This window comes from Drosophila biarmipes, chromosome X (assembly GCF_025231255.1).
Source record: "Drosophila biarmipes strain raj3 chromosome X, RU_DBia_V1.1, whole genome shotgun sequence".
Classification (NCBI taxonomy): Eukaryota; Metazoa; Arthropoda; class Insecta; order Diptera; family Drosophilidae; genus Drosophila; species Drosophila biarmipes.
The window spans coordinates 7,192,614-7,219,703 of NC_066611.1; the positions used below are offsets into that span (position 1 = coordinate 7,192,614).

Below are 27,090 nucleotides of genomic sequence, written 5' to 3' on the forward strand. Positions count from 1 at the left end.
TATTTGAGGTCGCATATTTCTCCAAAAATGTTTTGCTTAGTTTCAGATGGCCTTTTTAAGAGCTAAGCCGCTTTGGCTGACGTCTTTTGCAACCCGCATGTGAAATACATTAATTAGAGCCTCTCGATTTCTTTGTTTGTTCGTCATCGTCGACTAATGGCACGTACGCCGTCTGTCTGTGCTCGGCGTCGGATTTTCATTATTTATTAACTACAATGGGATTTTCAGTGCACCACCGAGCTGGTGCAAATGCCAGAGGCGCTGATTGCAGTGCTGATAAGAAGAAGTACACTATGATTTAATTAGTAACTACTTTTAACTTACTAATATACTTTTAGTTAACACTTTCTCAATTTTTTGTTGGCCCAGCTTAGTTAGCATATTTACGAGTTTATGAGCAAAATTTCTCAGTTTAATTTTAATTGTTTTTGCTTTTTCAAACTCCAAGTTAAACGAAAAATTACTTTATTTTATAAAAAACTTGGATTCATATACAAATTATGATGAAAATCATTTATAAATTGGTCTCCCAATCAAATTATTTCTGTAATAACTCATTAAGGAAGATGAACAGAGTCGTTAATAAATAGGGTTGGAAATATAGTAAAATCAATTAATTAATAGAATGTATAAAAATGGAGAAATGTAAAGAATTTAGATATTCTTTAACCGCAATTTTACGATATGAATTGTTAAAGGGTTGCCACATTGTTGTTATGGCGTTGCCACCTAGGCGAAATACGGATGGTACTTTAGTTTTTTGCCTAATTTTCGAAAAAGGAACTTTGAATATTTTTTGAAAACCAATTAAATAACAAATGGAAAGGTAGAAACCTAGGGTTTCCTCTAGCTTTCGGAATAGCCTTTTTTATACTTTTATCAACGATGTGATCGACTATCTGTACTATCTATATTATTCCAGTGTTTTTGCAGAATAATACCTATGAAAGCTGAAGCATTTTAAAACTTTATAAAAGGTATTTATCCAAAAACCATTCTCATTTTTTTGTTTTGATATTGAGAACATTGAAAATATTTAATATTTCATCCTAAAATAATTTTAGCTAAATAGGTAGGCCTTTGTAAACTGTCGTGACATTTGATAGCACATGAAAAAAGTAGTTCCTGCCAAGAAAACGAACTAAAAGTTGGTGAACTGCATCCGAGGATCTTGGATTGAAGGAGGAACCGCAGACACGTGGCGAAATCCTACAGTGAGTTGAGACCCAAAAGTGGAGATACAAATTTTGTGTGTTTTCTGAACCGCGCTGAGCTCGTTGGTTAATTTCCAATCTTTTAGCATTCAAGTCCTGGAATTTTTGAACCTTTCAGATTTTTCGAAAAAAGTTATGATGCACCCCCTTACAAATCCCATTTTCCGCCATAAAAATTCAGTTTTTTGGCTGCCATAAATAAACTAAACGTCTGATCGTCGAATGCCGTACCGCGGCATTTTTTCGAAAAATCTGAAAGGTTCAAAAACTCCAGGACTTGAATGCCAAGAGATTGGAAATTAACCAACGAGCTCAGCGCGGTACGGCATTCGACGATCAGGTGTTTAGTTTATTTATGGCAGCCAAAAAACTGAATTTTTATGGCGGAAAATGGGATTCAGATATTTGTAAGGGCATCATAAATTTTTTCGAAAAATCTGAAAGGTTCAAAAACTCCAGGACTTGAATGCCAAAAGATTGGAAATTAACCAACGAGCTCAGAGCGGTATGGCATTCGACGATTAGACGTTTAGTTTATTTATGGCAGCCAAAAAACTGAATTTTTATGGCGGAAAATGGGATTCAGATATTTGTAAGGGGGTGCATCATATATTTTTTCAAAAAATCTTAAAGGTTCAAAAACTCCAGGACTTGAATGCCAAAAGATTGGAAATTAACCAACGAGCTCAGAGCGGTATGGCATTCGACGATTAGACGTTTAGTTTATTTATGGCAGCCAAAAAACTGAATTTTTATGGCGGAAAATGGGATTCAGATATTTGTAAGGGCATCATAAATTTTTTCGAAAAATCTGAAAGGTTCAAAAACTCCAGGACTTGAATGCCAAGAGATTGGAAATTAACCAACGAGCTCAGCGCGGTACGGCATTCGACGATCAGGTGTTTAGTTTATTTATGGCAGCCAAAAAACTGAATTTTTATGGCGGAAAATGGGATTCAGATATTTGTAAGGGGGTGCATCATATATTTTTTCGAAAAATCTGAAAGGTTCAAAAACTCCAGGACTTGAATGCCAAAAGATTGGAAATTAACCAACGAGCTCAGCGCGGTATGACATTCGACGATTAGACGTTTAGTTTATTTATGGCAGCCAAAAAACTGAATTTTTATGGCGGAAAATGGGATTCAGATATTTGTAAGGGGGTGCATCATATATTTTTTCGAAAAATCTGAAAGGTTCAAAAGCTCTAGGTTTTAAATGCCAAAAGATTGGAAATTAACCAGCAAGCTCAGCGCGGTATGACATTCGACGATTAGACGTTTAGTTTATTTATGGCAGCCAAAAAACTGAATTTTTATGGCGGAAAATGGGATTCAGATATTTGTAAGGACATCATAAATTTTTTCGAAAAATCTGAAAGGTTCAAAAACTCCAGGACTTGAATGCCAAGAGATTGGAAATTAACCAACGAGCTCAGCGCGGTACGGCATTCGACGATCAGGTGTTTAGTTTATTTATGGCAGCCAAAAAACTGAATTTTTATGGCGGAAAATGGGATTCAGATATTTGTAAGGGGGTGCATCATACATTTTTTCGAAAAACCTAAAGGGTTCGAAAACTCCAGGACTTGAATGCCAAGAGATTGGAAATTAACCAACGAGCTCAGCGCGGTACGGCATTCGACGATCAGGGGTTTAGTTTATTTATGGCAGCCAAAAAACTGAATTTTTATGGCGGAAAATGGGATTCAGATATTTGTAAGGGGGTGCATCATACATTTTTTCGAAAAACCTAAAGGGTTCGAAAACTCCAGGACTTGAATGCCAAGAGATTGGAAATTAACCAACGAGCTCAGCGCGGTATGACATTCGACGATCAGGTGTTTAGTTTATTTATGGCAGCCAAAAAACTGAATTTTTAGCTCAGCGCGGTATGACATTCGACGATTAGACGTTTAGTTTATTTATGGCAGCCAAAAAACTGAATTTTTATGGCGGAAAATGGGATTCAGATATTTGTAAGGACATCATAAATTTTTTCGAAAAATCTGAAAGGTTCAAAAACTCCAGGACTTGAATGCCAAAAGATTGGAAATTAACCAACGAGCTCAGCGCGGTACGGCATTCGACGATCAGGGGTTTAGTTTATTTATGGCAGCCAAAAAACTGAATTTTTATGGCGGAAAATGGGATTCAGATATTTGTAAGGGGGTGCATCATACATTTTTTCGAAAAATCTGAAAGGTTCAAAAACTATCTCTTTTAAATGCCAAAAGATTGGAAATTAACCAACGAGCTCAGCGCGGTATGGCATTCGACGATCAGGTGTTTAGTTTATTTATGGCAGCCAAAAAACTGAATTTTTATGGCGGAAAATGGGAATCAGATATTTGTAAGGGGGTGCATCATACATTTTTTCGAAAAATCTGAAAGGTTCAATAACTCCAGGACTTGAATGCCAAAAGATTGGAAATTAACCAGCAAGCTCAGCGCGGTATGACATTCGACGATCAGACGTTTAGTTTATTTATGGCAGCCAAAAAACTGCATTTTTATGGCGGAAAATGGGATTCAGATATTTGTAAGGGGGAGCATCATCAATTTTTTCGAAAAATCTGAAAGGTTCGAAAACTCCAGGACTTGAATGCCATAAGATTGGAAATTAACCAACGAGCTCAGCGCGGTATGACATTCGACGATCAGACGTTTAGTTTATTTATGGCAGCCAAAAAACTGAATTTTTATGGCGGAAAATGGGATTCAGATATTTGTAAGGGGGTGCATCATATATTTTTTCGAAAAACCTGAAGGGTTCGAAAACTCCAGGACTTGAATGCCATAAGATTGGAAATTAACCAACGAGCTCAGCGCGGTATGACATTCGACGATCAGGTGTTTAGTTTATTTATGGCAGCCAAAAAACTGAATTTTTAGCTCAGCGCGGTATGACATTCGACGATCAGACGTTTAGTTTATTTATGGCAGCCAAAAAACTGAATTTTTATGGCGGAAAATGGGATTCAGATATTTGTAAGAGGCATCATATATTTTTTCGAAAAATCTGAAAGGTTCAAAAACTCCAGGACTTGAATGCCAAAAGATTGGAAATTAACCAACGAGCTCAGCGCGGTATGGCATTCGACGATCAGGTGTTTAGTTTATTTATGGCAGCCAAAAAACTGAATTTTTATGACGGAAAATGGGATTCAGATATTTGTAAGGGGGTGCATCATATATTTTTTCGAAAAATCTGAAGGGTTCGAAAACTCCAGGACTTGAATGCCAAAAGATTGGAAATTAACCAGCAAGCTCAGCGCGGTATGACATTCGACGATTAGACGTTTAGTTTATTTATGGCAGCCAAAAAACTGAATTTTTATGGCGGAAAATGGGATTCAGATATTTGTAAGGGGGTGCATCATACATTTTTTCGAAAAATCTGAAAGGTTCAAAAGCTCTAGGTTTTAAATGCCAAAAGATTGGAAATTAACCAACGAGCTCAGCGCGGTATGGCATTCGACGATCAGGTGTTTAGTTTATTTATGGCAGCCAAAAAACTGAATTTTTATGGCGGAAAATGGGATTCAGATATTTGTAAGGGGGTGCATCATATATTTTTTCGAAAAATCTGAAAGGTTCGAAAACTCTAGGTTGTGCATGCTAACGTTTAGTTTGCTTAAGGCGGCCAAAAAGCTGAAATCAAGGCGTACAGCTAAGAGACCGTCTGTTTTGAGCAGCTGGAGGTTCGAGGGCTCTTCATTCTGATATTTTTCTTAGAAATAACGAAACGAGTCTCGTTTGCCATTGGCCTGCAGCTCAAATATTCAAAATGAACAAGGTGGCATCACTTCTCTGCGAACGATGCCCATTCAAACAAGTTAACAATAAACAGCTGCCCGTTGGAAATGGTAAGCCACAGTTGTATGAGCCTTAGTATTTTTAATTAAGTAAGCAAAGTCTTGCGTTGCAAATATTTAATTATTTGGGTACTGTGAGATTTCAAATGGGCGCGAAATGAGCGCCCAAGATAGTGCCTAAATAATACCCGGGCAAAAGTGGCGGCGCACGCCAGGCGGGCATTTTCGGCCAAGCGCAGACTGGTCACACCAGCAGCCAGCCAGCGAAAAACACGGCTTTTTTGTGCGAGTGTAAGTTTCAATTTCGATCTGCTTGGTTGTCTGACGGACGTGCTGCGTCTCTTTTGTTGTGTTTTTTGCGAACGAGCGAAGAGCGACAGGACCTCTGCGCCCGTATCCAAAGTAATTAGCGAACCAACAATTCAAATTGTGTTTTTCCTTGTGCTTCTGCGTCTGTTTGTGCGATCGTTCAAGTGGTGATGACTTCCTTTTTTTTTTGCAAGTGCCGGAAAACATTTCAATTAGACTATTTTTTTTTTAAATGACAGTTGACAGACAAACAAGTTAAAGAGCATTTTTGTTACTAATTTTTTAAAGGTGTAAAGTAAAACAGTAAAGCAAAAACAATAGTAAAGGCGAAACGGGAATTTGCGGAAAGGAACAACAACACGTTCAAATAGGCAAACACTCGGTTCCATTTCATGTGCGCATGTGTGCAGTTGCCAGGACCTCGTGAGCAAGAGGAAGAGGCAGAAGAAGGAGCGGGCAAAGCAACAGGCCGCAATCGCTGCCCTTTTTTTTACTTAATTTTTTGTTTTTGTTCTTGCGTTTGCTGGCGCAGCAATAAAATATAAATTACAAACACACAGGCGCATTCGAGATACGACCACCACTAGAGATCGCACACACACACACACTCGCAGGCGCAGAGCACACGGACAAACAAAGAGGGCGAGTGTGCGAGAGAGGGGGTGAGGGGTGGAGGTGGAGGAAGGGTAAGGGACGAAGGCAAAGCGCAAGCTTATCTCCCGCTTTTTGAGAACGCGACCGAAGACGACGATAAAAGCAAAGCAAACATCACACACACACGAAACAGACATCGGCTGTTGCTGTTTCAAAAAAAAAGTGTGTAAGAACAGCAAGGGAAAAAGGAACAAAGCAAAGCAAAGGCAAAGACTCTGCTTCTTCTTCGCCCTACACATGTGCGTGAAAAATGTCCTGACACACACGCACACATGCACTTCGACGCTCGTACGACTAGCACGTGTAATTTTGCTCCCTCTCTCTCTGTCACGCTGTGCGCTCTTTATTCTCTCCGCCTGCCGTTTGCCAACGTTCGCTGCTAATCACACGCTCTCTTCACTCTTTTAGCTGATTTTTTTTATTGTTGCAATGCAATATTCGCGGAACCAATAACAACAACAACACACATAACCCAACATTCAAGTGCAAAGCCAATACAAATCATACGAAAAAGCAAAGAAAGTAAAAAGAAAAAGTAAATCGAAAATTGTCCAGTGGAAAAAGCAAAACAACGGCAACAAACAACAACAACGGCTAAATCAAATCCAAATTCTGTTTAACAAAATCCACAAAATGCCTTTGATGGCTAATCTTGATTACGGGGAATATGTCGCCTTCCACACGGTAAGTCCTTTCCGAGAATCTTTAAAATAAATTACACTAGTCTCCAAAGTAATTTAGCTGCACCTGGGGGTATTTCCAAAGTTAGTTTGTGCTCTTAAAAAAAATCTAATCTGGAGAATTGCTCAAGCATTTTGGTTTTCTGAATTGTTTATTTATAAAAATTAGGAAAAAAAAATTTAATTGTAAAAAATCTAATGGTTTATAGGGATATGCTTAAGAGTTTAGGTTTCCCAAATTGTTTAATCATCAAAATTAAGAAAAAAAAAGATTTTTCATTGTAAGAAATCTAATGGTGTCTGGGTAAATACTCAAGAATTTATGTTTCCTTAATAGTTTGTTCATCAAAATTAGGAAACATAAGTTTTAATTGTAATAAATCTAATGGTTTCTCAAGAATTATAGTTTCCTAAATTGTTTATGTATTCAAATTAAGAAAAAAGATTTAAAATTGTAAACTGATTATTTCCACTTTTAAGGGCTATTTATTTTCTCAAGGGTGTATTTATTTTCCTGTTGAAGGGAATCTCGCTAATGGTTTTCTGGGAAAACTAAGAAAAATTGCATTCTGTGCCAAAACAAATGTTTTTGGAAAAATGAAACACATACTTGAGGCATGCATATTATTAATAAAATTGAAAGTGAGACCTGACGTGCTTTGGTGTTCCAGGAATTTTCCGAAAATAAAATATTTTCATTTAAGATATCAAAATATTGAAATTCTAAGGAGGTGTATAAATGTAAGTCTTTAGTTTTTCGTCTATTTAGTTTATTTTTATAAACTATTTCAATGATTACATTTTTTATACCTTCGATTTTCTTTTCTTCTTATCTTTTTATTGCTCCATACCCAATCTTTAACCATTACTAATCCCATTTGCTCAAAAGTAACCTTAAGTTTATCGAAAACTCAAGAACTGGAAGGCAATCATTCCAGCAATTTGTGCCTCTCGAGTGAAAAACACTTAAAATATTTTTAGGTCGACAACTCGAAACATGCCTAAACCACATGTTTTTTTGTTTTCGGCTTTATTTATTCACGGAGTTGCATTTTGCGTCGTGAAAAGCAATATGTGCATCGTTTGCTCAATTTCGTTAACTTGTTTTCCATTTCTCATTTCGTATTTCGTTATATTTCCGTTTCGTTACACTTGCATTTGTTGTTTGTTATTCCCCATTATTAAAGCTGATTCATAATTATTATTTCGGTTTGTCAACTCACAAAACCACGGCAAAAGCCGCAGCAACAACAAAAAGCGAAGAAGCGAAATAACGACGGACTGTAAAGTGGACTAAATAATTGTCTGATAAGGATTTTTGATAAGTGTATTGGAAGGGGGCGGGGCAACCTGCTCTCCCTCGCTCTTCCCCCCCCCCCCCCCCCCCCCTCTCTTCGCATTTATTTGTTACAATTGGCGTCATCGCAGCAGCATCATTAAAAGCAACAACAACAGTAACGCGACTCGTGATCATTTACTGTTTGTATATATGTATATGTACCATGCACGGCATGTGTGTGTGCGTGTTATGGGCAGCGACGTCGGCAGAGCAGCTGTTGATCGACAACAAATTCGATTAACTCAAGTTCCGGGTTTGCTTTGGCTGGATTTTTGTGTTTTTAGTGATTTCTGTTGTATTATTTATATTATTTCTTTTAAATTATTTTGTTTTTTGTGTCCGCATTGGAAGTGCTCTGCTCTCGAAGTGAGACAAGCTCTGCTGCTGCTGCTGCTGCGCTGCGGTTACGTGCAAAGTTTGTGTGAAAGAGAGGTAGCGAGAAGAGAGAGAGTGCGAGGAGTGGGGGGGGGGGGGGAAGCTCGAAAGGGCGAAAGAGAGCGGCACTTTTGTTTTGATTTTCTTGTTCTTCTGCCTTTTCGCCAATTTGCGTAAACTAAAATGCAAAGCCAAAGGGTCAAGTAGAACCACAAAATAAAGGCGGAAAAAACGCAGAACAACAAGCGGCAGCAGCAGCAGCAACAACAACAACAAATAGGGCCAAGGCAGGTTGACGTCCGATAAAGTTGCAAATACTTGTTGAATGAACTTTGCCTTTGCCGCCGTGTTATCGATTATCGACAGGCAGCAGCGATTGTTCGCATGGAAAATTCATTTGATCTTTTGTTTTTGTCTCGTCATTACGCAGCGCTTTTTGTTTTTGCCTGGCGAGCAGCAACAATTTTGCTGCCGAAAGCGAAAGGGCGCAACAAACACACACACACACACACAAACACATAGAAACTGCTGCTGCAGCAGCGCAACATTTGCCAGGCGACGAAAATGTCGCAATCGTTGTGCAAGCAAAAAAAATTAAAAAAAAATCTAAGTTAAATTTAAAATAATAATATTTAGAAAAGGCAAATTCATATTATCACTAAAAAATAGTTTGTTTCCTCATTTTTCCAGACGGCAAAAGTGTCGCAATCTTCAAACATTTTGTTTGCAGTCCGTGTTTGGGCTTTTGTTACATTGCCTGCGCCACTTTGGTCGGTTGGAAGTTGTCAAAGTGTGAGGGGAGGGGCGGGGTGAATGGAGAATAGAGGAGCGAAAGAGGAGAGCAGGGAGCGCCAACTTAAAAATTCATTTTTTCGCATAACTTTTAATTTCTCGTTTTTCTTGGCTTCTCCTTGATTTTATTATGAAATTTGTACACATTACCATGTGTGCATTTATGTGTGCAGTTTGCACTTCACACTCGCTACAGTGGAGGGCGACTAAGACGATTAGTCTGCAGAATGATTGATAATCCTATTTTAACCTGTGGTTCTAAATGTGGTTAAAATGTTTATTATACATTTAATATTAATTTATTACACTCTGACTTAGGGATCATTTTTAGAATATTAGTTTCCATTTGCTTAAGTTAGTGTAGAGTGGCTTCACTGTGGTTGTTTGGCCCGTCTCTTTGCTTGGTTTTTTTTCTGCTTTTTGCTTCTCTGTTTTCAGGCTGCAAAGTAAAATGTGTAAAATGTGCTTAGTTTGTTATATCGAAATCCTCGTACGTAATCAGCGGTATTACGTTTCAACAAACTCCCCCTCCCCCTGGCCCCTCCCCTGCTGCACTCTTTGCTTCACCTTCTCCTTCCAATGCCCCCGCCCCCTCCCCTCCCGCTCCCTCTTGCGCCGCTACCCTCTCCTGCTGAGAGGCTCACTTACACTTACAAGCGACAAACGGCGACTACTTTTTACGAATATAATTCCATTTCCTGCCAAGGCGATAACAACAAAGTCGTCGTTTTATTTTGATCTGTGTTTTTCTTCTTCTTGTCCCTCTGTGTGTGTTTGTCCCGACGCCATTGCTGCAAGAAGAAGAAGAATCAGAGTGGCGTGGGGGGAGGAGGTGGAGGTGGCCGAGGAGACGAAGGAGTAGGAGTGCAAGGAGGAGGAGAAGAGGAGCGAGTGTAGCGACCACCGCTACCTACCTAAAAAAAAAGGCAACTCTTCAATCTTCAATCCTCGCGCCCCTCCTCCTCCGCTGCCTGGGTTAACCCTCAACTCCGCCGAACGTCATTTCATTTCGATTCGATCCGACTCGACTCGACTCGACTCGACTCGATTAATATGCAACCCCATCCCCAAAGTCCAGGTCCAATACCGCATTACCCATGCCCATATGCCCCATCCCATCGAAGTCCCAGGCTCAAGTCCCCGTACCTCTCACTCACTCACACACGGACGCACCCACACGGACGCACAATGCAAGCGCAGCGACAGTGTTGCCAGACCCGAATTGTATTGGAAATTACCTAATACAGAAAAATACCTACAGAAAACACTTAAATTAACCTTAAATAGTTAGCAGATTATAATAGTTTACTTTTTGAAGATTCAGATTCTTTAAAGCTCTTCTGAATGTATTTTTAAATATAGTTATTTCAATTATGTTTTTTCCCAACTAGCTAAAAGTACACCTGCCAAAGTGTGGTATTCCAGCATTTCGTAACAGAACTTGGCTATGAAAAGGCTAGCATTGCCTGTGTTTATGATTGGGGAATATGTATATTTCTTGTAAAAGAAAAGAAATGTATAGCAATTCAAAGAACTTGTTTTTAAAAAGAAAAAATCTAACCTAAGATTGAACCTGCACAGATCTCTAGCACTTTCTTTTAGAACTTGGCTATAAAATAGCTAGGGTGGGCACATCTCCCAAACTCACTACTCAACGGGGCACTTAAACTCATGAAACGCATGAGGACATGAGGCCGGGGCAGCAGCAACAACAACAAGAGCCGCAACAACTACAAGAACAAGAACACATTGTCAGCATATTGACTGGCTGACCCTTGAGATGCCCTTGGAGCGAGCGAGAGGGCAGATGGGGCCGTTGGAAGGAGTAGTAGAAGAAAGAGGAGGAGGAGGAGGAGAAGGGGATCCTCGGTTCGTCAAGAGTTTATTAGTCGATGGGGGTTGAAATTGAGGATCACAACTTAAGAGAAATAAAAGAACCATTTATTAACAGTAGTAATGGGAATTAGTGGAAATCATCGGGAATTATTAAAAATTTGAGATTCCATTTTTTTTAGAAACTGAATTTCTTGAATAATTATATTTAATTAGAACTTTGTTGTGCCAATTAAAATCGAAATTCGAAAATATTGCGTTTTCCACAAAGTAATTTACTGCAAATTTAATTGTTCTCCCATTCTTTGTTGCCCCCGCCTCGAACAAAACGAATTATAAATAAAGTTATTTGCGTGCGGAGAGCTACTGGCTGCCTATTATTATTATTATTATTAGTATTTTCGTTGTTGTTGCTCCCTGTCCTCTTATCGTGCAGTTGTAAAAAATACAAATAAACAGAAAAACATGTACATATGCATATGTACATATGTAGGTACTGTGCTGTGTGTGTGTGGGGGATATTCGCCGCGCTCTCTCGCCTTTGTCGTGGCTTTGCTATCTCGCCCACACCAAGGCATTTGCCTGGCCTGCCCCCCACTCGCCAGCTCTCTCGCTCTGGCCTGGCTTTGCTTTTGGAGGAGGGGGGAAGGGGGGCACGCGAGAGAGAGAGATGGAGATGGGGGAGAGCAAGGGAGCGAGTGAGCCAGGCAGGCGTGCGCACTGGGGCCCCTTTGCCATTGGTCAGAACGGGATGGAGCAAGTGGAGGCAAAGACACTTCATATTCTATTGTCATTTGTTGCTGTTGTTGCTGCTGTTGTAATCTTGAAATTGTCTTGGCTGAACGGTGCGCACTCATTGTTGTTGGTATTATTGCTAATGGCCGCTCAATTGAGTGCCAAAGTACATCTCGCCTCTCCCGCGCTCCTCCCCTCCATCCCTCTCCTTTCGCCCCGTCCTCTGTTTGTTGTTTGCATACACAGAAAAAAATGGAATTGGAATTGATTCAATGATTAATTTGATGAATTTGCATATATTTTTAGACCACAGATTGCTAAATGTTGATTCATTTATTAGCATTTTGTGAAATAATAGGTCTTATAACAAAATGATACCAAAGTAGCTTACTAAGTTAAAAAGTTATAGGTTACCAGTGGGCTGTGAACTCGGACTTTTATTTTTCTAGACTTTTCTCTAACATTCTGGTTTTTCTCTGTGTGTTTGAAGGCGGTTTTATTTGCATTTGGAATCGATCTTAAGTATGATTTTTCCCCGGGTTCTGGGAATGTGTGGAAAATAATATTATCTACGGCTTGTTATTCGCAGAAAACGCTACATGCTTACATACATGTATATGTACTATTTATATAGCAGCCTGTATATCTCCCTTTTGCCGTTTGCTTCGCTTATTAATTTCGTTAATAATATTTCCATTATGCTGGCTGGCATTTGCTTTTCACGCTTTTCATGCGGGCCACCCTACAAAAAAAAAAGTGGCGGCTTGCAACATTTTTTTTTCCAATTTTTTTCTCTGCCAATCCACAAAAACGAAATCCACCGAAAAATCCAATCCAATCGAATCTATTATATAATAAAGTCGCGATCGAGCGCGGCGGACGCTGGCAGCGCAGTCGGCGGCGACGCGGGCAGAGAACCCCGTTTGTTTAGTAGATTTCCATTCACATTTACTGTCGCTTTTTTGATCGCCTGCTTTTTGCTTTTGCTTTTTGCTTTGTGTTTTTCTGGCTTTGCTTTTGCGTTTTTGTTTTGCGGGTTTTGCCCGCTAGCGCTGTCTCTGTCTAGCGCTCACTCACACAACTGGTTTGACAGGACAACAAAGATAGCAACAACAACAACAACAACACATGTGAGTTTTCCTTTTTCCACTTTTGTGTTTTTTCCCTGCTGTTCTAAGCAACCCCTGATATATTTTAATCACGATTTGGATCGGATTTTGGTTTCTGAGAGGCCCACAGCCACGTGTTCAACACATTCCCAACATGTTGATCTCGCTCTCCATCCTTTGTTCCCGCTACCTCTCACTCTCTACACAAAGAAAAAAACACCAGCTTATGTTTCGCTGATAAGCGAATAGTGTGATATAAAGATGAATTCACGTGAGATGGCATAATAGGGTTTTTTCTAAGCAAAGCGCGGGCTTTAAATGCCACAGATACCAAGCGAATTTGTAATACTTTTTAGATATAATGAATCCCACAGATTTCATATATATTTTCAATTTTTTTTTTAAAGTATATTGAATAATATGAAAAACTCGGGTTCAAATCCCACAGATACCAAGTGAATTAATAATATTTCTTAAGTATTTTTAAATAATATCAAAGCCTCTGGGTTCAAATACACAGACACGAAATGTAAAATGAATTTGTACATTTTTTTTAGATGTACTCAATAATATCAAAAGCCCGGGTTCAAATCCCAGATTGAATTATATGAAAGCCTCGGGTTCAAATCCTACGGATACCACACAAATTTATAATTTTTCTATAGTATTTTGAAATAATATCAAACTCCCATGGGTTCAAAAACCGCAGATACAAATTGAGTTTGTTTTGAGTTTTGTTATCAAATGTCCGGGTTCAAATCCCACAAATACCAAATGAATTTGTAAATTTTTTTTAAAAGTATATCAAAAAACATCAAAGTTTGGGTACCTGCTCCTCTATTCAATTTAAAACCATCACACATTTTCTTGCGGTGCCTACCTTATTGTTTGCTTCTTGCTTTTCTGCTTCTTGTTCTCTGTTTTGTTTGTGCGGGTTATCAAATAGCCGATAAATTATTGGCGCAGGAAAAGGGAATGAGAAAAGAGAGTCGGGGGACGAGTGGACAAGGGTGGGTTAGGCAGTTGAAAATCAAAAGGGATCAACCTGTGGAAGGAGAGCCAAACGAGAAGGTAGAGAAGTGCGTATAGAGATAAATGAGGGGTTTGTTTTTCGGCTTTGGACCTACAGATCGTTTTTATCTTGAACACAATATCTTTCTACTTTTCAGAATCCTCTCTTAATAAGTAAACAACTTCAATCTAATATTATATTCGAATCTCGCTAGAACCTCTAACATAAAATCAAAACCAATTCAAAGATTTGTATCAAAAGCATACTTGTACCTTTGGTGAAGCAATCAGGTAGCTTTAAAAGCTATAAAAAATATAAGCATGTTTATTTATTGGTTGTTTATTAGATTGTTTTTAATGCCGTCACTTTAATGATGCAAACAAGTCTTCTAAATGGAATACTACCGCGCGAATACTTACTTGTGGCTTATCAAATCATTATTTTCTGACGTCTCATTGTAACTTCTGGAAAATTCCAATTGCCTTTTGAAATGGCATCTCCGATTTTCGAGTGATCGCCGGTGTTCTGAGCTGGAAATAAAGATGATCTCTCATCTAATATTTTGCCCAACATGCACATTTTGTTAGTTGATGTTTTGTGTATTCCCGTTTGTTGTTTCTCCTCTTGGTTGGGTTCTTGTTGGTTTTGTACTTATACATACATCACTTGTGCGCTTTGCTTATCGCTTTTGAGTGGCAACAAAAACAGCAGCGAGTGAAAGATTATTATACTGTATGAACTAACTAACCCAATAATAAGTATTCTTATCACATTAAATCACTCACACACACATACAGAGATAGCTGCACTTTAGAACGCGCGTGTGTCAACAGAGAAAGAGCGTCGTTTCTTCTCAATCTATACTTAAAATGTGTGTTTTTCCTTCTTTTATTTTTTATGATTTACGTGCCTGCCCTGCACTCGGTGAAACTGAGAGAAAAGAGCACATACAAGTGTGCATAGGCCAGATAGGCGGTGCTGAAGGGGGGGCTTTCGATGAAAGATTGGGAGGGGGTCACTGCCACTGCCATGTGCTCACACAGGCAGGCCTTTGCCGGGCCGATTGATAAGCGCCCCAGAACAGCAAGAGAGAGTGGAGAGCACTACGAACAGAGAAACATGCACACGAGAACTCTGGAAATTGCTAGACTTAAGTTTATCACCAGATGATATTCATAATTTCCTACTTAACGCCATAAAACTAGGAGCACAGCCACACTGGTAACGCGGCTAGGAAACGGGCACACTAAAACGGCAGTTTCAACGTTCTAAGTTGATTTTTCAGCATGATTTCATCAAGTTTCCGCCAAAGTTTGATTTATGGCTCGGTGATATGCCCTTTATACACTTTCCTATCACCAACCATGAAATGTTCTTCTCAACTCGGGCATTATATGGGAACAGTAAAAAACACACAAATCAATTTCGAAATGTTTGTGCTGCCCCGGCGGCACAGCTCAGCCCTCGAATCGGAGCGGATCGCATTTAATCGAGTTCCCGGCTCGCAGCTAGGGATTTATTTTATGGCATTTGTGTCCCCAAGGGAAAAACAGCAGATTCGGAGTTGGGGAAGTGTGGGGCCGGAGCACAGGGGTACCGAAAACTCACGCCGCACACACGGAGGGAACCCGACCGAAAACAAGTCCCCCGATAAGGTTCGACGCTCTGGACACCCCGTCGTCTGATAAGGCGGGCCAAGTCAGTTCCCCTGGAAGGGGGGGGGGGGGGGGGATAGTAAGGCACCCAAGGGGCCAGGGGGTGGCGACTGGAACGGAGCCAGAGGTTAGGGCAAGGGCAAAGGGGTCGGGATCGGTTTAGGGCTCGGAATCGGGGTGATAGTGCCCACTTTTTGGGCTGTACACTTCCCGGGGCCCAATAAATTCTGGATCGCACAATCGTGTGCACCACAAGCAAATAGATTCGGTCATTTATTTGTTGTTTATCTGTGCAAACAGCCAAACAATGAGCTATCTGGAATTCGTCGAGATAAGCACAACTCGGAGTGATTATAAACTTCTGATTCAATAAAAACGTGTGAAACTGGAGCTTCTCTTGGGCAGAACCTTTAATAGCTGGGACTTCTTTGTAGGAAAATCTATATCTTTATTGGGATCAATGTGGCCTGAGAGATGTTCGTGTTAGCCATTTGAGCGACTGGGAAATGGGTAATCCAATCCAGTCCAAGCCAATCCATCGAAATGTGTAATTGGAGAGTTTGGTGTGGGGTCGTTAAAAGGAAGTGCAGAAAATGCACTTCACTTTTCCGGTTGTTTTGTTGCCCATAAATCACTGTTTTTTGCGATCTTTTTTTTGTTGTTTTAGTGACCGATTTCCTCAATAAATATTGCATTTTTCCTAGGTATTTTTATTCTTAGAAATGTTGGAAACAAGTATATAATAAACAGTGAAAGATTGCCTAGTCTTTAGATTTGTAATTTCCCCTTGTATTTGGATGTTACATAGTGGGTAACATGATCTAATTCGCGTTTAGGATTACCTTGAAAATGATATCTCCACTTTTTCTTTCAACCAACTGATACATATCTACCATCTCTATCTTCGTCTCCCTCCCACTTTGCTCCCATTCGAAACTCTCCATTTCGATTGCATAACGGTGGCTTTTCTCTCTCCGTCGCCCTCCTGCTCTCTGTCTCTCTGTCCGTGTGTCTGTCTGTCTGTGTGTGTGTGTGTGTCTGTGCAAAAGGTCTCCATCATCCATCTCCCTTTCTCCACTCTGCCCCGCTTTCCCCCTCCCCTGCCTGGTTTGCTTAAGCAAAACAAAAACGGCAATTGCAACATTTTATATGTATTTCCCTTCCTTTTCGCTAAAAAGTAATACAAAGAAAAAAAAAACAAAAACTGCGCAAACGCAACGCGTTGCGACAGAGCAAGAAGAAGCAGAAGCAGCGGCGGCAGAAGAAGAGGAAAATGATTATTATGTGTTATTTTATTTTATTTTATTTTTATAAACATCGATTAAAGACGGAACTCTCGGGGATGCGAAATTCGATTTGTGATTGGGATTCGGTTTTTGCTGTTTTTGCTGTTGTTGTTATTGTGATATTTCTGTGCCGGATTTGGCAGCTGTACAGTGGGCTCTGCATATAAAGATCTATGGGAAACTTTAAAAATATTCATTATATATATTATATTTATTTTTCTTAATTAACATAGAAAGAAGTCTAGCTACTAGTGTTCACTGTACTTCTTATACATTTTTTTTTTTGCCGTGCTTGGTTTTTATGGCTCTTGTGCTCCGAATTTAGCAAGGCCAAGTCGTTGTGAAGTTTTCTTATATTGTGTTTTATTATGTGATTTTCGTTGTTGCCAATTATTATTATGTGAGCCGGTTCAACAAAAAAAAAGAAGCAAAAAAACAAGGAAAGAAGAAATAAAACCGAAACGAAACGAGGCGCAGAGGAGGAGGGAAGAGGAAGAGCCAGCGGCGGACGCTTGGCAATGAAACGAAACGAAACTGGCACGGCAGTTGCGCATGCGTCTTGGCTTCGTCTGCGCTTCCTCCTCCCCCTCCTCCCGCCTCCTCCCGCCTCCTCCCTCCCCCCGAGCACTCTCGCTATCTATCCACGCTTTGTTATTGCGCTTACCAAATATCAGCGGCGGCGGGCGAGCGAGCGAGCGAACGGATGGACAATGCAAACGGCCCGAAATGTGAAATGCTCCATTCGACGCTTCGACCTAGACCTCAATCGATGGCTGGGATGGCCCAAACCCAGAGCCGAAGCTCTGAAAACTGAAAACCGAATGGCCAAATAGACGGAAAGCCAAAAACATCTCTTGTATTTACATTTCAAGCCCAGAGCCCTTGGGGCCCTTGGCAACATATTATGTAAATAGATTATGTATTTGGTTTCCCTAATCCAAGGAAACTAAGTGATGTGTTACATATTATGTTGTAATATGTTGTATTATACATATATCATATTGTTTTATAATATATTATATTACATATTATATTATATTATACATATACCATCTTATGTTATAATATATTATATTAAATATTATATTATATTATACATATACCATCTTATGTATATATTAATAATAATAATATATTATATTACATATTATATTATTATATATTATATGTACATATATCATATTTATTCCAATAATATTATATTATACTACATATCATTTTATTTTAATATTCAAAAGTTCAAAAGTTTTTCAAAGGTTAGAACGTTTGTTGACTAGGAACTCACTCGTAGTCTGCTTTTCAATTTCATGCCTTGTTTATTAATTTTAATTTATTACTTTGTGATGTGAGCATAACACATTTTAACTAGTATAACAATAAACTACACTTTAAATTGTTTGTTTTTTTAACAATTATTTTTCATTTGAATAAATTTTGTAGTTTATTTATTATAGTAATCTCCGATCTTGACAATTCATCTATAATACTATTGAAACCAAAAAAATGTTTCGCTCATTTTTAATATTTAGTGTCATTAAGGATCAATGTTTTAATTTATTGAGTTATTATGATTACATTCTAGAACCCTATCTCTAATCCTAAAATATCGCTAAAATATCATTAAAATCTAAAAATATTATATAGTATCAATGCTGTAGTTCATTGTATTTAATGCTTGTATTTCTCAAAACCTTATCGCAGATCTTAAAATAATGCTTCAGCTAATATTTCATTTTACAAATATTTAATTTATAATTAATATTTGTTTTGTTATGTTTTAGTTTTTTGATTACTGAAAGTTTTCCATTCCTAAAATCTTATTTCTGATCTAAATCAATATATCATTCATATTTAATTACTTATTTTTATATTGGATTAATCTATTAGTTTGCGGACTTTAATGCTTACATTCTTAACACCGTATCTCAGATCTTAGAATGTATCTTAAAGTCTTTTCTGAATTTTAAAAATATTTCATTCATATTTGTTCGATCGAAGTACAGCTCCTAATGTTTTCCTTCAGTGCAGCACGTTGTTTTGTGTGCTTTATCAGTGGAAGATCGTGTTTTGGAGGGGGTTACGAGTGGGGGGTTTTGAGAAGAAGAAGAAAGGGGGGGGGGGGGGGTGTGGTCTGTTCTAGATTGTTTTGTTGTGTGCTTTCAGCCCATCAATCGATCAAAAGTGATCACTGATCAGCGGCGGCGGCGGCGGGAAGGGGGGAGGTGCAATGCTAAATGCAATGGAAATGGGAATGGAAATGGAAGTGCGATTGGAAGGGAGATGGAAATCGAGGTGGAATGCATGCGAATGAGAATGAAAAGCAATGAAAAGCTCGCCTGACAGCCGCATGTGTTAATTACCAATTCAAATTCGCCAGCAATTAAAATCGATGCGGGGTTTTGTTTTTCAGCTCAATCAACAAAAAACCAGCGGAAAGAACTGCTACGATTTCTGTCGATTTTCGGTTTTCGAATTTCGAATTTTATTTAATTTGATCTGCGTCTGGCTGCTAATCAAATTTCGTTGGAAGAAATCTCGCTCTTTGCATAGAAAATTTGAATCGCGCTCACCTTGAACTTTAATTGAACCGCAAAGAGCGCCGGTGTGTAAATATGGAAATCAGATGCGTATGCGTATATTTATCGCATCTTTATCTGGGCGCTGCGATCGATCATCGCTTTATCGCTCCATCGCTCTTTATATAAGCCCGAACCCATCCCTAGCTGAATGTAAAATACCCAGCTTTAATTGCTAATGATATTCCCCGCGGGCGATTAATAGATGAGAACTATACGGACACAGTGGGGGGCACAACAATAGTAATAATAATACATAATTAAAAAATACGATATAGTATTAAATGTTTGTAAAAGATGGAAATATCCCTGGGATAGATAGATAAAAGATGTGCATTTGTGCTCCTTACACTTTGTATCTTATTGTTCGATCCCCCGCTGTATAGAGATACATAATACATGGTAGCGCCACGCCCCCTCGCCTCTCTCCATCTCTTTTTAGCCGTTCGTGCAGGTTGTTCAGGTATTATAAATAACACTCAATAATAACTTTGTATTCATTTTCAATTCGCATATATACGAACAGAATAAAGATTGTCAGGGTGTGAGTTTGGATTTTTTCCCCCTTTTTTTTTCTTTATTTTTTCTTTTTTTAATTTTATTTTACCATTGTATTGGTGTTAGCTCATCGAGGTTATGGATATTGCGTCGTCGTCATCGCGCCGATGTTGTTGCTGCCGCTTTTATTGGTACGGCTTTATAAACCAGTTAGTCCAACCGAAAAAAAACCAACAACAGCAGGTCTTCAGCATCTCACGCACACACTCGCAGGCAGCGCGGCGTATCTGTGTGAACGTGTTTATGAGACACAACAAGTAAGCGGCCGCAGCAACAACAATCGCCGATCTTACCTAACAGCCCGTCGTGAGCCAAGACCTGAAACACACACTCGATAAGAGACATACACACATCTGCATAGCCGAATGCTTTCCATGTGTAGGCCCATGGGCTGACCGAAAGCCCAATATCGAACCGCCTGAGAACCGAAATCTTCTGGGTGGCAAACGCAGATGGATATTTGCAGATTGTATTTGCAAGATATGTAAAATGAGGTTCGTCGAATGGCCGCCATGGGATGGTTTAGGATTGAGATTAATGTAATATCGTACGATTGAAGTGCCCAAGTTGAAATACTATGCGAATCCACTTCAAACCATCCGTTTCACACTATACGTTTCAGGTTAAGTGAGCCTACATACATTTCAAAACTTAAAAGAATCACTTTTACTTTCCTCGATCAGAGTTGTCGAAACTTTCTTATAAGTAATACTAAAATACTGAAATGTAAAGTGTTGTAAGTCCTGAAACCTAAACCTGAAGTTATAATATTGTGACTTATTAAAAATAATGTGATACTTAAATGTTCTACTCAACTCCATTTCTACCTATTAAAAGTTTAAAGTATAATAATTTGCTAACAACTTGAGATCTATAACTTTGAACATACAAAGTAGTACCTTCTTTTAAGACTAAAATGTGTAATTTGCCAAAAAACTTCAAGGGGTATAGATCCCCAACTCCAGACCTCAGATAGAGTATACTCCCCCACCCACACCAGCTCTCTCCCCCTCTCTTTCCAGTCTTCTGTTGTTGTCTTAACCCACCGCAACAATGAAACGGAAAACAGAAAAACCAGGCGACCAAAACACAAGTGGCCAGAAGAAAACAGTGGGAAGAAAGCGAGTGGGGGGATAGAAGAGAGTCTTCCACCAGCAAGTAGAAGAAGACAAGAAGAGCTAGAAAATAAGCCAAGGCATGACTGAAAGAAAAGTAAACTTATTTTCATTTTCAAATGAAAGGGAAATTCTCACCTAGACGAGCGAATGGAAGAGAGAGAGGCGAGATGTGTGTGGAGCGCCAAGGGAAAGAGACGGCGAGTTGGCGTTAGAAAGAGAGCGCAGCATAATGCATAATACGGGAAAACGGTCGCGAAATAGGAGAAGAAAAAAAAACCAGGGGTTTTGAAACGAGCCGCAGATCTAGCTCTTCTCCCCATCGCCAAAATGGGTCTTAATCTTGTTTTTTACACAAACCCGCCGAAGAAAGAGGGGCTGTGAAGAGAGGGGGACTAGGGGGGCTGTCTTGAAGTGGTTTTTCGAACACGTTTCGAAGGAAAGGAAAAAAACGTCGTCTTTCCCCCCTGTATCACCCATTACTCACCCCACACGGCGGGTTTATGCGAGCCCCTCTTTGCGAAATCAGTTCACGAATCGGAGTCATAACTTGGCCATGAATCCGACGTCGTCGTCCCCAAAACAGCTGTGCAAAATTAAACACAACTAATTGACACACAAATAATCGTAAAAAGAAACGTCGTGTTTGAAGGTTATCTCAGGGTTTTTCGTTGCGGAAGTGAGATTTCTTCGCTGATACCGATTTTCACCTGTGCACAGAGTTCGCGTTGCCAACGGAGCATGTGGGCGGTGCTCCAGTTTACACTTTCGATTTCAGGGATTCGATTATTCGATTCGAGAGATTGAAATGGAATTATATTTTAAGAGGTCAATGGGTCAAGTTAAACTACCTATTAATAATGACTATGGTATCAAAATGAGGAAACAACATAATTAATATTTAATAATACCCATTAATGAGTTGAAGCAAGATAATACTATAATCAGGTTCGTGTTTTCTGCGAACCCTTCAGATTACTTACTTTTTATCTTTGCTTAATGCACATGAGTAATCATTTTCAAGGGTGGCCTTTGCCAATTTTTTTATTGGCTTTTCAAGTGAAGAAATCGTAAATTACCAGGCATAAACTCGGATCTTATTTATGGTACTTGGTGCAAGCCAAAGCCGCAGGCAAAAAGCAAAATCAAAAGCTTGAGCAGGAGGCAGCAACCGTATCCGCAGTCGCAGTCGCATTCGCAGAGATGCCGTAAGCGTTGAAGTTGGTCAAAAAAAAAGAAGGAAAAAAGGCAAAACAGCGCCAAAGGTTTGCTAAACTTGTTGCGCTTGCTCGTTAATGTTTTTATTTTTTGTTCATGCTGTTTCTTTCTTCCTTTTTCTGCTGTCTGCGCAGAGTTACAGACTGAAATTGAAACTGAAACTGGGAAACTGCGGGACAGGGTTGCCAGGTGGTCGTCAATGTCAGCTGACTGATTGACGGTCCAATGCAGGAAGTTCCGTTTCGCTTTTTTCAACGAGGGAAAAACCAGTGATGTTTAAGACGGAGATATTATGTAGTAGTCTCTATGGAGTTATAACAGGTTATTACTTTGAAATATAGGTACAATAGGTCCCTTGTATTTGTACCTTTAAAGTTGAAATGGGCTTTGATTACTAATATTATTAAAAATTTTGACATTTACCATGTTACATCTTTATGTAATTCCCTTTTACACTTTTCCTTGATTTATTTTCGTAAGAATTCCCTAACTTATTTGTACCCAAGAGTACCGCAAACAAAAATAGGTACATTCGTTGCTACCTAATAAAATGTATTGATGTTTATTACCTTTCATTACGAAAATAAAAGTAATCAATTTAGTTGAAGAGCTCTATTGAGCTCGTACAGTTACCTCAAAATGATGTTGTAACTTTGCCACGCCTAGAGGTTTCTCCTAACCTTGTACCCAGATAGAAAAGTGGTACTTACCCTTCAATGCCAATGCCAATGGTGAAATAAACGTGAAACAAAACTGAAATCCAGACAACACGATGCCAAATGGGACGAGAGCGATAAGATAAGCGATCGACGACAAGAACATCGGGTATATAGCGCTTCTAAACTGATTGGGCAGGCAAATTAATTAATTGAACATTTAAATTGTTTTGTTTCGTATCGTTTGGGGCCCGTTCAGCCTGTTCTGGAATTACTCATGAAATTTCAAGGAATGTGCTGGCTTGGCTGTGTGCTCCTTGAAATCGGGGCAAAGATAACCTAAATGAAGTGCATGCGTACATATATGTATAAATATTTATTTGTTATGTGCCTCATCTGCTGTCTGGCTGACTTTTTATGTGTCTTGACATCCATCCCCCCTCCCCCAAAGCACAAAAAAACCTCAATCTCTCGAGATAACGCAGCTCTAAGTGGGCTATATCGTTCTGTAATCTCATGCTGGCTTGGCCCTCTATAAATGTACATATAGCTGAACATCTGCAGGTCCACAGCTCAAATCTAAATCCTGTGATTTGTGGTCAATAAAGTTTCTAATTCCCTGTGTAGTTAAAAACGCGCTACTTATCTTTAAAAAAATAGAAATTTAAATGTCCCTTAAGGGCGATTGAAGTTTATTTTTTGTTTTATATAATTAAACTTTCATTTAAAAACATAATTAAAATATTTTTTAAATTACTTTAAATGTTTTTTTATTAAAGCAAAAAATAGTTCGTTCATAAATCCAAAGGGAAGTTTGTATGAGTATGTAAACTATCTTGTGAATTAAAAGTTTTGGGTGGCTTATGCTTTAACTTAGTGATAGAAAACTTTGTTTTATTAGAGTTGTTATTTAAAATATAAATTAAAATGCTAAATTTATTACTTATGATTTTAAACATTAAATTAAGATAAAACTAAAGTGTTTTATAAGGCTCTTAAACTTTGTATATGCTCCTTAAACACCCTTATTTGCAATTCTTTTCTTCTTTAAACATTACCCTGGCAACCCTGGCTTTCGGTAGGTGCGCATGCGCCACCGCCTCGCGCTGTCCCCCTCGCACTCACCTGGCATCGCCACACACCCTCAATGCCTCCCTTTCCCTCGCACTTGTTGAGCAAGCCAACCAGTTTTTCGTCTGCGGAGAGTGGCAAATTAAGTTGGCCTGTTGGACCGCTGCGAGGGGGCTCTTTCGGGCCACAAGAGGGGCTTTGGCGGCGTGCTGAGGCGGTCGATCGCCGACTGGTTGGGGCCCCCCAAATCTCGTGTTGTTGTGGCTGTCTTTTTCGTAGCTCCGGCTTTTGAGCTGCGGTCTCGGAGGCTCCCGAGCTTTTCTGTTTTTCTGCCTTTCTGCCTGCCTCCCGTGTTGTTGGCTTGAACTTGAGCTCTATACATATGTAATTGGTAGTGGTTGTTGTTAGTTTTGGCCACGCTTGATGGAGTGGGCTAAGTGCCGAGTCTGTGCGAGTGTGTGTTAACTGGTTGCATAACATGTTACAGCATCGCACGAAAAAATGAACAGGCCAAGTCGGACGTTGCGTTCCCAAAAAAAAAAAGGAAAAAAAGAAACAAAACCGAAACTGATGACGACATGAAAGAGTGGTAACCAAAAGGGGGGCAAGTGGAGTGGCCAAAAGCGGCTGAAAAAGAGAGGTAGCTGGTTTTTCTTGGCGCTTGTTTAATGTCTGGAAAATTATAACATTTTTGTGTGCCTTTTGCAATACTTTTCTCAGTCGTCTAGCCCTCTGCGCTGTGCTGGTGAGTGCTGCCTGGGTTTTTTCTGTTTTTTCTGTTTTTGCTTATAGGTCAAGTTAAAAGTAAAAGTGAGCTTGGCTTTTGGCTTTGTGCTGCTTTTGCTTTTGCCTTTGTTTTCGGCGTCCTCTCTTTTATTTTATTTTATTTTATACTTCTGTGTTTTTTTTTATTGTTGATTTTTGCGAAATATTCGCTCGTTACGTATTACGTATACGCCCGAGAGTCACAGAAATTGATTTTTGGTTTCTCGTCTTTTGCATTCGCAGGTGGCCAGCGACCGTGATCGCGATCATCTCCAGCAGCAGCAGCAGCAGCACCAACAGCAGCAGCAACTGCAGGATCTCGTCCTGGACAACAGCAGCAACATGGAGCAGCACCAGCAGCAGCACCAGCAGCCACATCGCCTCCATGGCGCCCTCACACGCACCATTTCACAGCCGGCCCAGCAGAGGCACCAGCTCATCCAGCAGCAGCAGCAGCAGCAACAGCAACAGCAACAGCAACAGCAACAGCAGCAGCAACAGCAGCAGCAACAGCCACCGGTGGCCAGTCTGGTGACCATCATCGAGAACCTGGGCAACATGAACCTGCACCGAAAGCTGGAGCGGACGCAGTCGGAGCCACTGCCACAGCAGCCGATGAACACCTCCAGGTAGGGGAAGCTCCTCTGAAAAGAGACACCACTCAAAGGGAAAACCTCTTGAAGGATAGATCAGAGGATATCACTCTACTAGGAACAGGAAATCTAAAGAAGTCTCTGACCACATTAAAGTCTCTTTGAATTTAGGCAGTTTAATTTGTCAGAAGAATTTTGAGGTTTTGTGGAGGAATGGTATTTAATCAACCATAGAGCATCATTCTCTAAAAAAGTAAAATATATCGGGTAACATATAGTTTGTTAACAGCGAAAATATATATCTATACCATCACAGTGATTTAATTCTACCAAAATGTATAGCTATATTTAACTTATTCCAAAAAAAGCAATTTGGTATTTTTGGTATTTATTTTCCTCAATTTGTGTCACATTGGAAATTTGCTATAACAATTATATGTTTTTTATTTTACAAAGAAAAGTGCTCAAATTGTACTTCAGAACTTTAAATATTTTTTGTGAACCAATTAAGAGAAATTGATCTATTCTATAACTCAGCGGTTAGCACGTGAATAATTCAGTATTTTATTGATAAAGTAAGCAGTTGGTATAGGAGATCGGTTGAAAGCCTAAAAGATTACCTCAGAATCTAGCTTTACTTTAATTTTTTCACTTATCACAAGAGCTCCAACTTACCCCTTGTTTTTCCATTCGCAGGTACAAGACGGAGCTGTGCCGCCCCTTCGAGGAGGCCGGCGAGTGCAAGTACGGCGAGAAGTGCCAGTTCGCCCATGGATACCACGAGCTGCGCAACCTGCAGCGGCATCCCAAGTACAAGACGGAGTACTGCCGCACCTTCCACAGCGTGGGCTTCTGTCCCTACGGGCCGCGCTGCCACTTTGTCCACAATGCGGACGAGGCCCGTGCCCAGCAGGCGGCCCAGGCAGCCAAGTCCTCGTCCCAATCCCAGTCGCAGTCGCAGCAGCAGCAGCAGTCGTCCTCGTCGTCGTCGTCCTCGTCATCCCAGGGCTTCCCGTCGAAAAGCAACAATCAGATCAGCAACAACAGCAGCAGCGGCAGCAACAGCAGCCAGTTCTATCTGCCACTGAGCCCGCCGCTCAGCATGAGCACGGGCTCGGACCGGGAGTCGCCCACCGGATCACTGTCCCTGAGTCCCACCAACTCGCTGACCAGCTTCCCGTTCCACGACGCGCTGCCGCTGCAGCAGGGCTACCTGACCTCCTCCAATGGCGGCGGCACGAGCAACAGTTCCGCCTCGTCCACATCCTCGGCCTCGGGCCTGGGCCTGGGCATGAGCATGGGCCTGGTCATGGGCGGAATGGGCGGTGGCCACCATGGTCCGGCCACGCCGCCCGAGAGCCCCAATGTGCCCATTTCGCCAGTGCACACACCGCCGCCCTACGATGTGGTGGTGGTCAATGGATCTGGATCCGGAGCGGGCAATGCCAACGGCGGCAAGCACCTGCTGCAGAAGAGCGTCAGCACACCGATGCAGCAGGAGGACACGCAGCCCAGGCTGCCCGTCTTCAATCGTCTCAGCTCCGCGGTGGAGGCCTACCAGCAGCAGTCCAACCTGGGACTCTAAGGAGGGCCGGGAGCTGTCCCACACTACTACCCCACACTATCCACTCACGTCCATCAAAGCATCCCTCCATCATCAACAACAGCAGCCACGACCACAACAACGACAGCATCCTTGACAAAATCTCAGTAAACTGGACCAACCAA

At 40.3% G+C, this 27,090-nt stretch overlaps 1 protein-coding gene across 3 annotated transcripts; it reads left to right on the forward strand.

The window, feature by feature from the left end:
- Positions 1-1,081: 1,081 nt before the first annotated feature.
- Positions 1,082-27,090, forward strand: LOC108034936 (protein TIS11). 3 transcript variants are annotated; one of them, XM_050890408.1, is made up of 4 exons: positions 5,304-5,322; positions 6,403-6,678; positions 25,013-25,398; positions 26,059-27,090. In XM_050890408.1, the coding sequence occupies exons 2-4, from the start codon at positions 6,628-6,630 to the stop codon at positions 26,945-26,947; spliced, it is 1,326 nt and encodes a 441-aa protein (XP_050746365.1). In that variant the 5' UTR covers positions 5,304-5,322; positions 6,403-6,627; the 3' UTR covers positions 26,948-27,090. The 3 variants fall into 3 exon arrangements, with proteins under 3 accessions (XP_050746366.1, XP_050746365.1, XP_016965734.1); XM_017110245.3 differs by having other exon boundaries at positions 5,306-5,433; XM_050890409.1 differs by lacking the exons at positions 5,304-5,322; positions 6,403-6,678 and adding an exon at positions 1,082-1,214.

Bases quoted from the DNA above. Each gene is read 5' to 3' on its own strand.
- LOC108034936 (XM_050890408.1), top strand. From the start codon at position 6,628: ATGCCTTTGATGGCTAATCTTGATTACGGGGAATATGTCGCCTTCCAC. The intron at 6,679-25,012 runs GTAAGTCCTTTC...TTGCATTCGCAG, and splicing joins AATATGTCGCCTTCCACACG to GTGGCCAGCGACCGTGATCG. The intron at 25,399-26,058 runs GTAGGGGAAGCT...TTCCATTCGCAG, and splicing joins CAGCCGATGAACACCTCCAG to GTACAAGACGGAGCTGTGCC.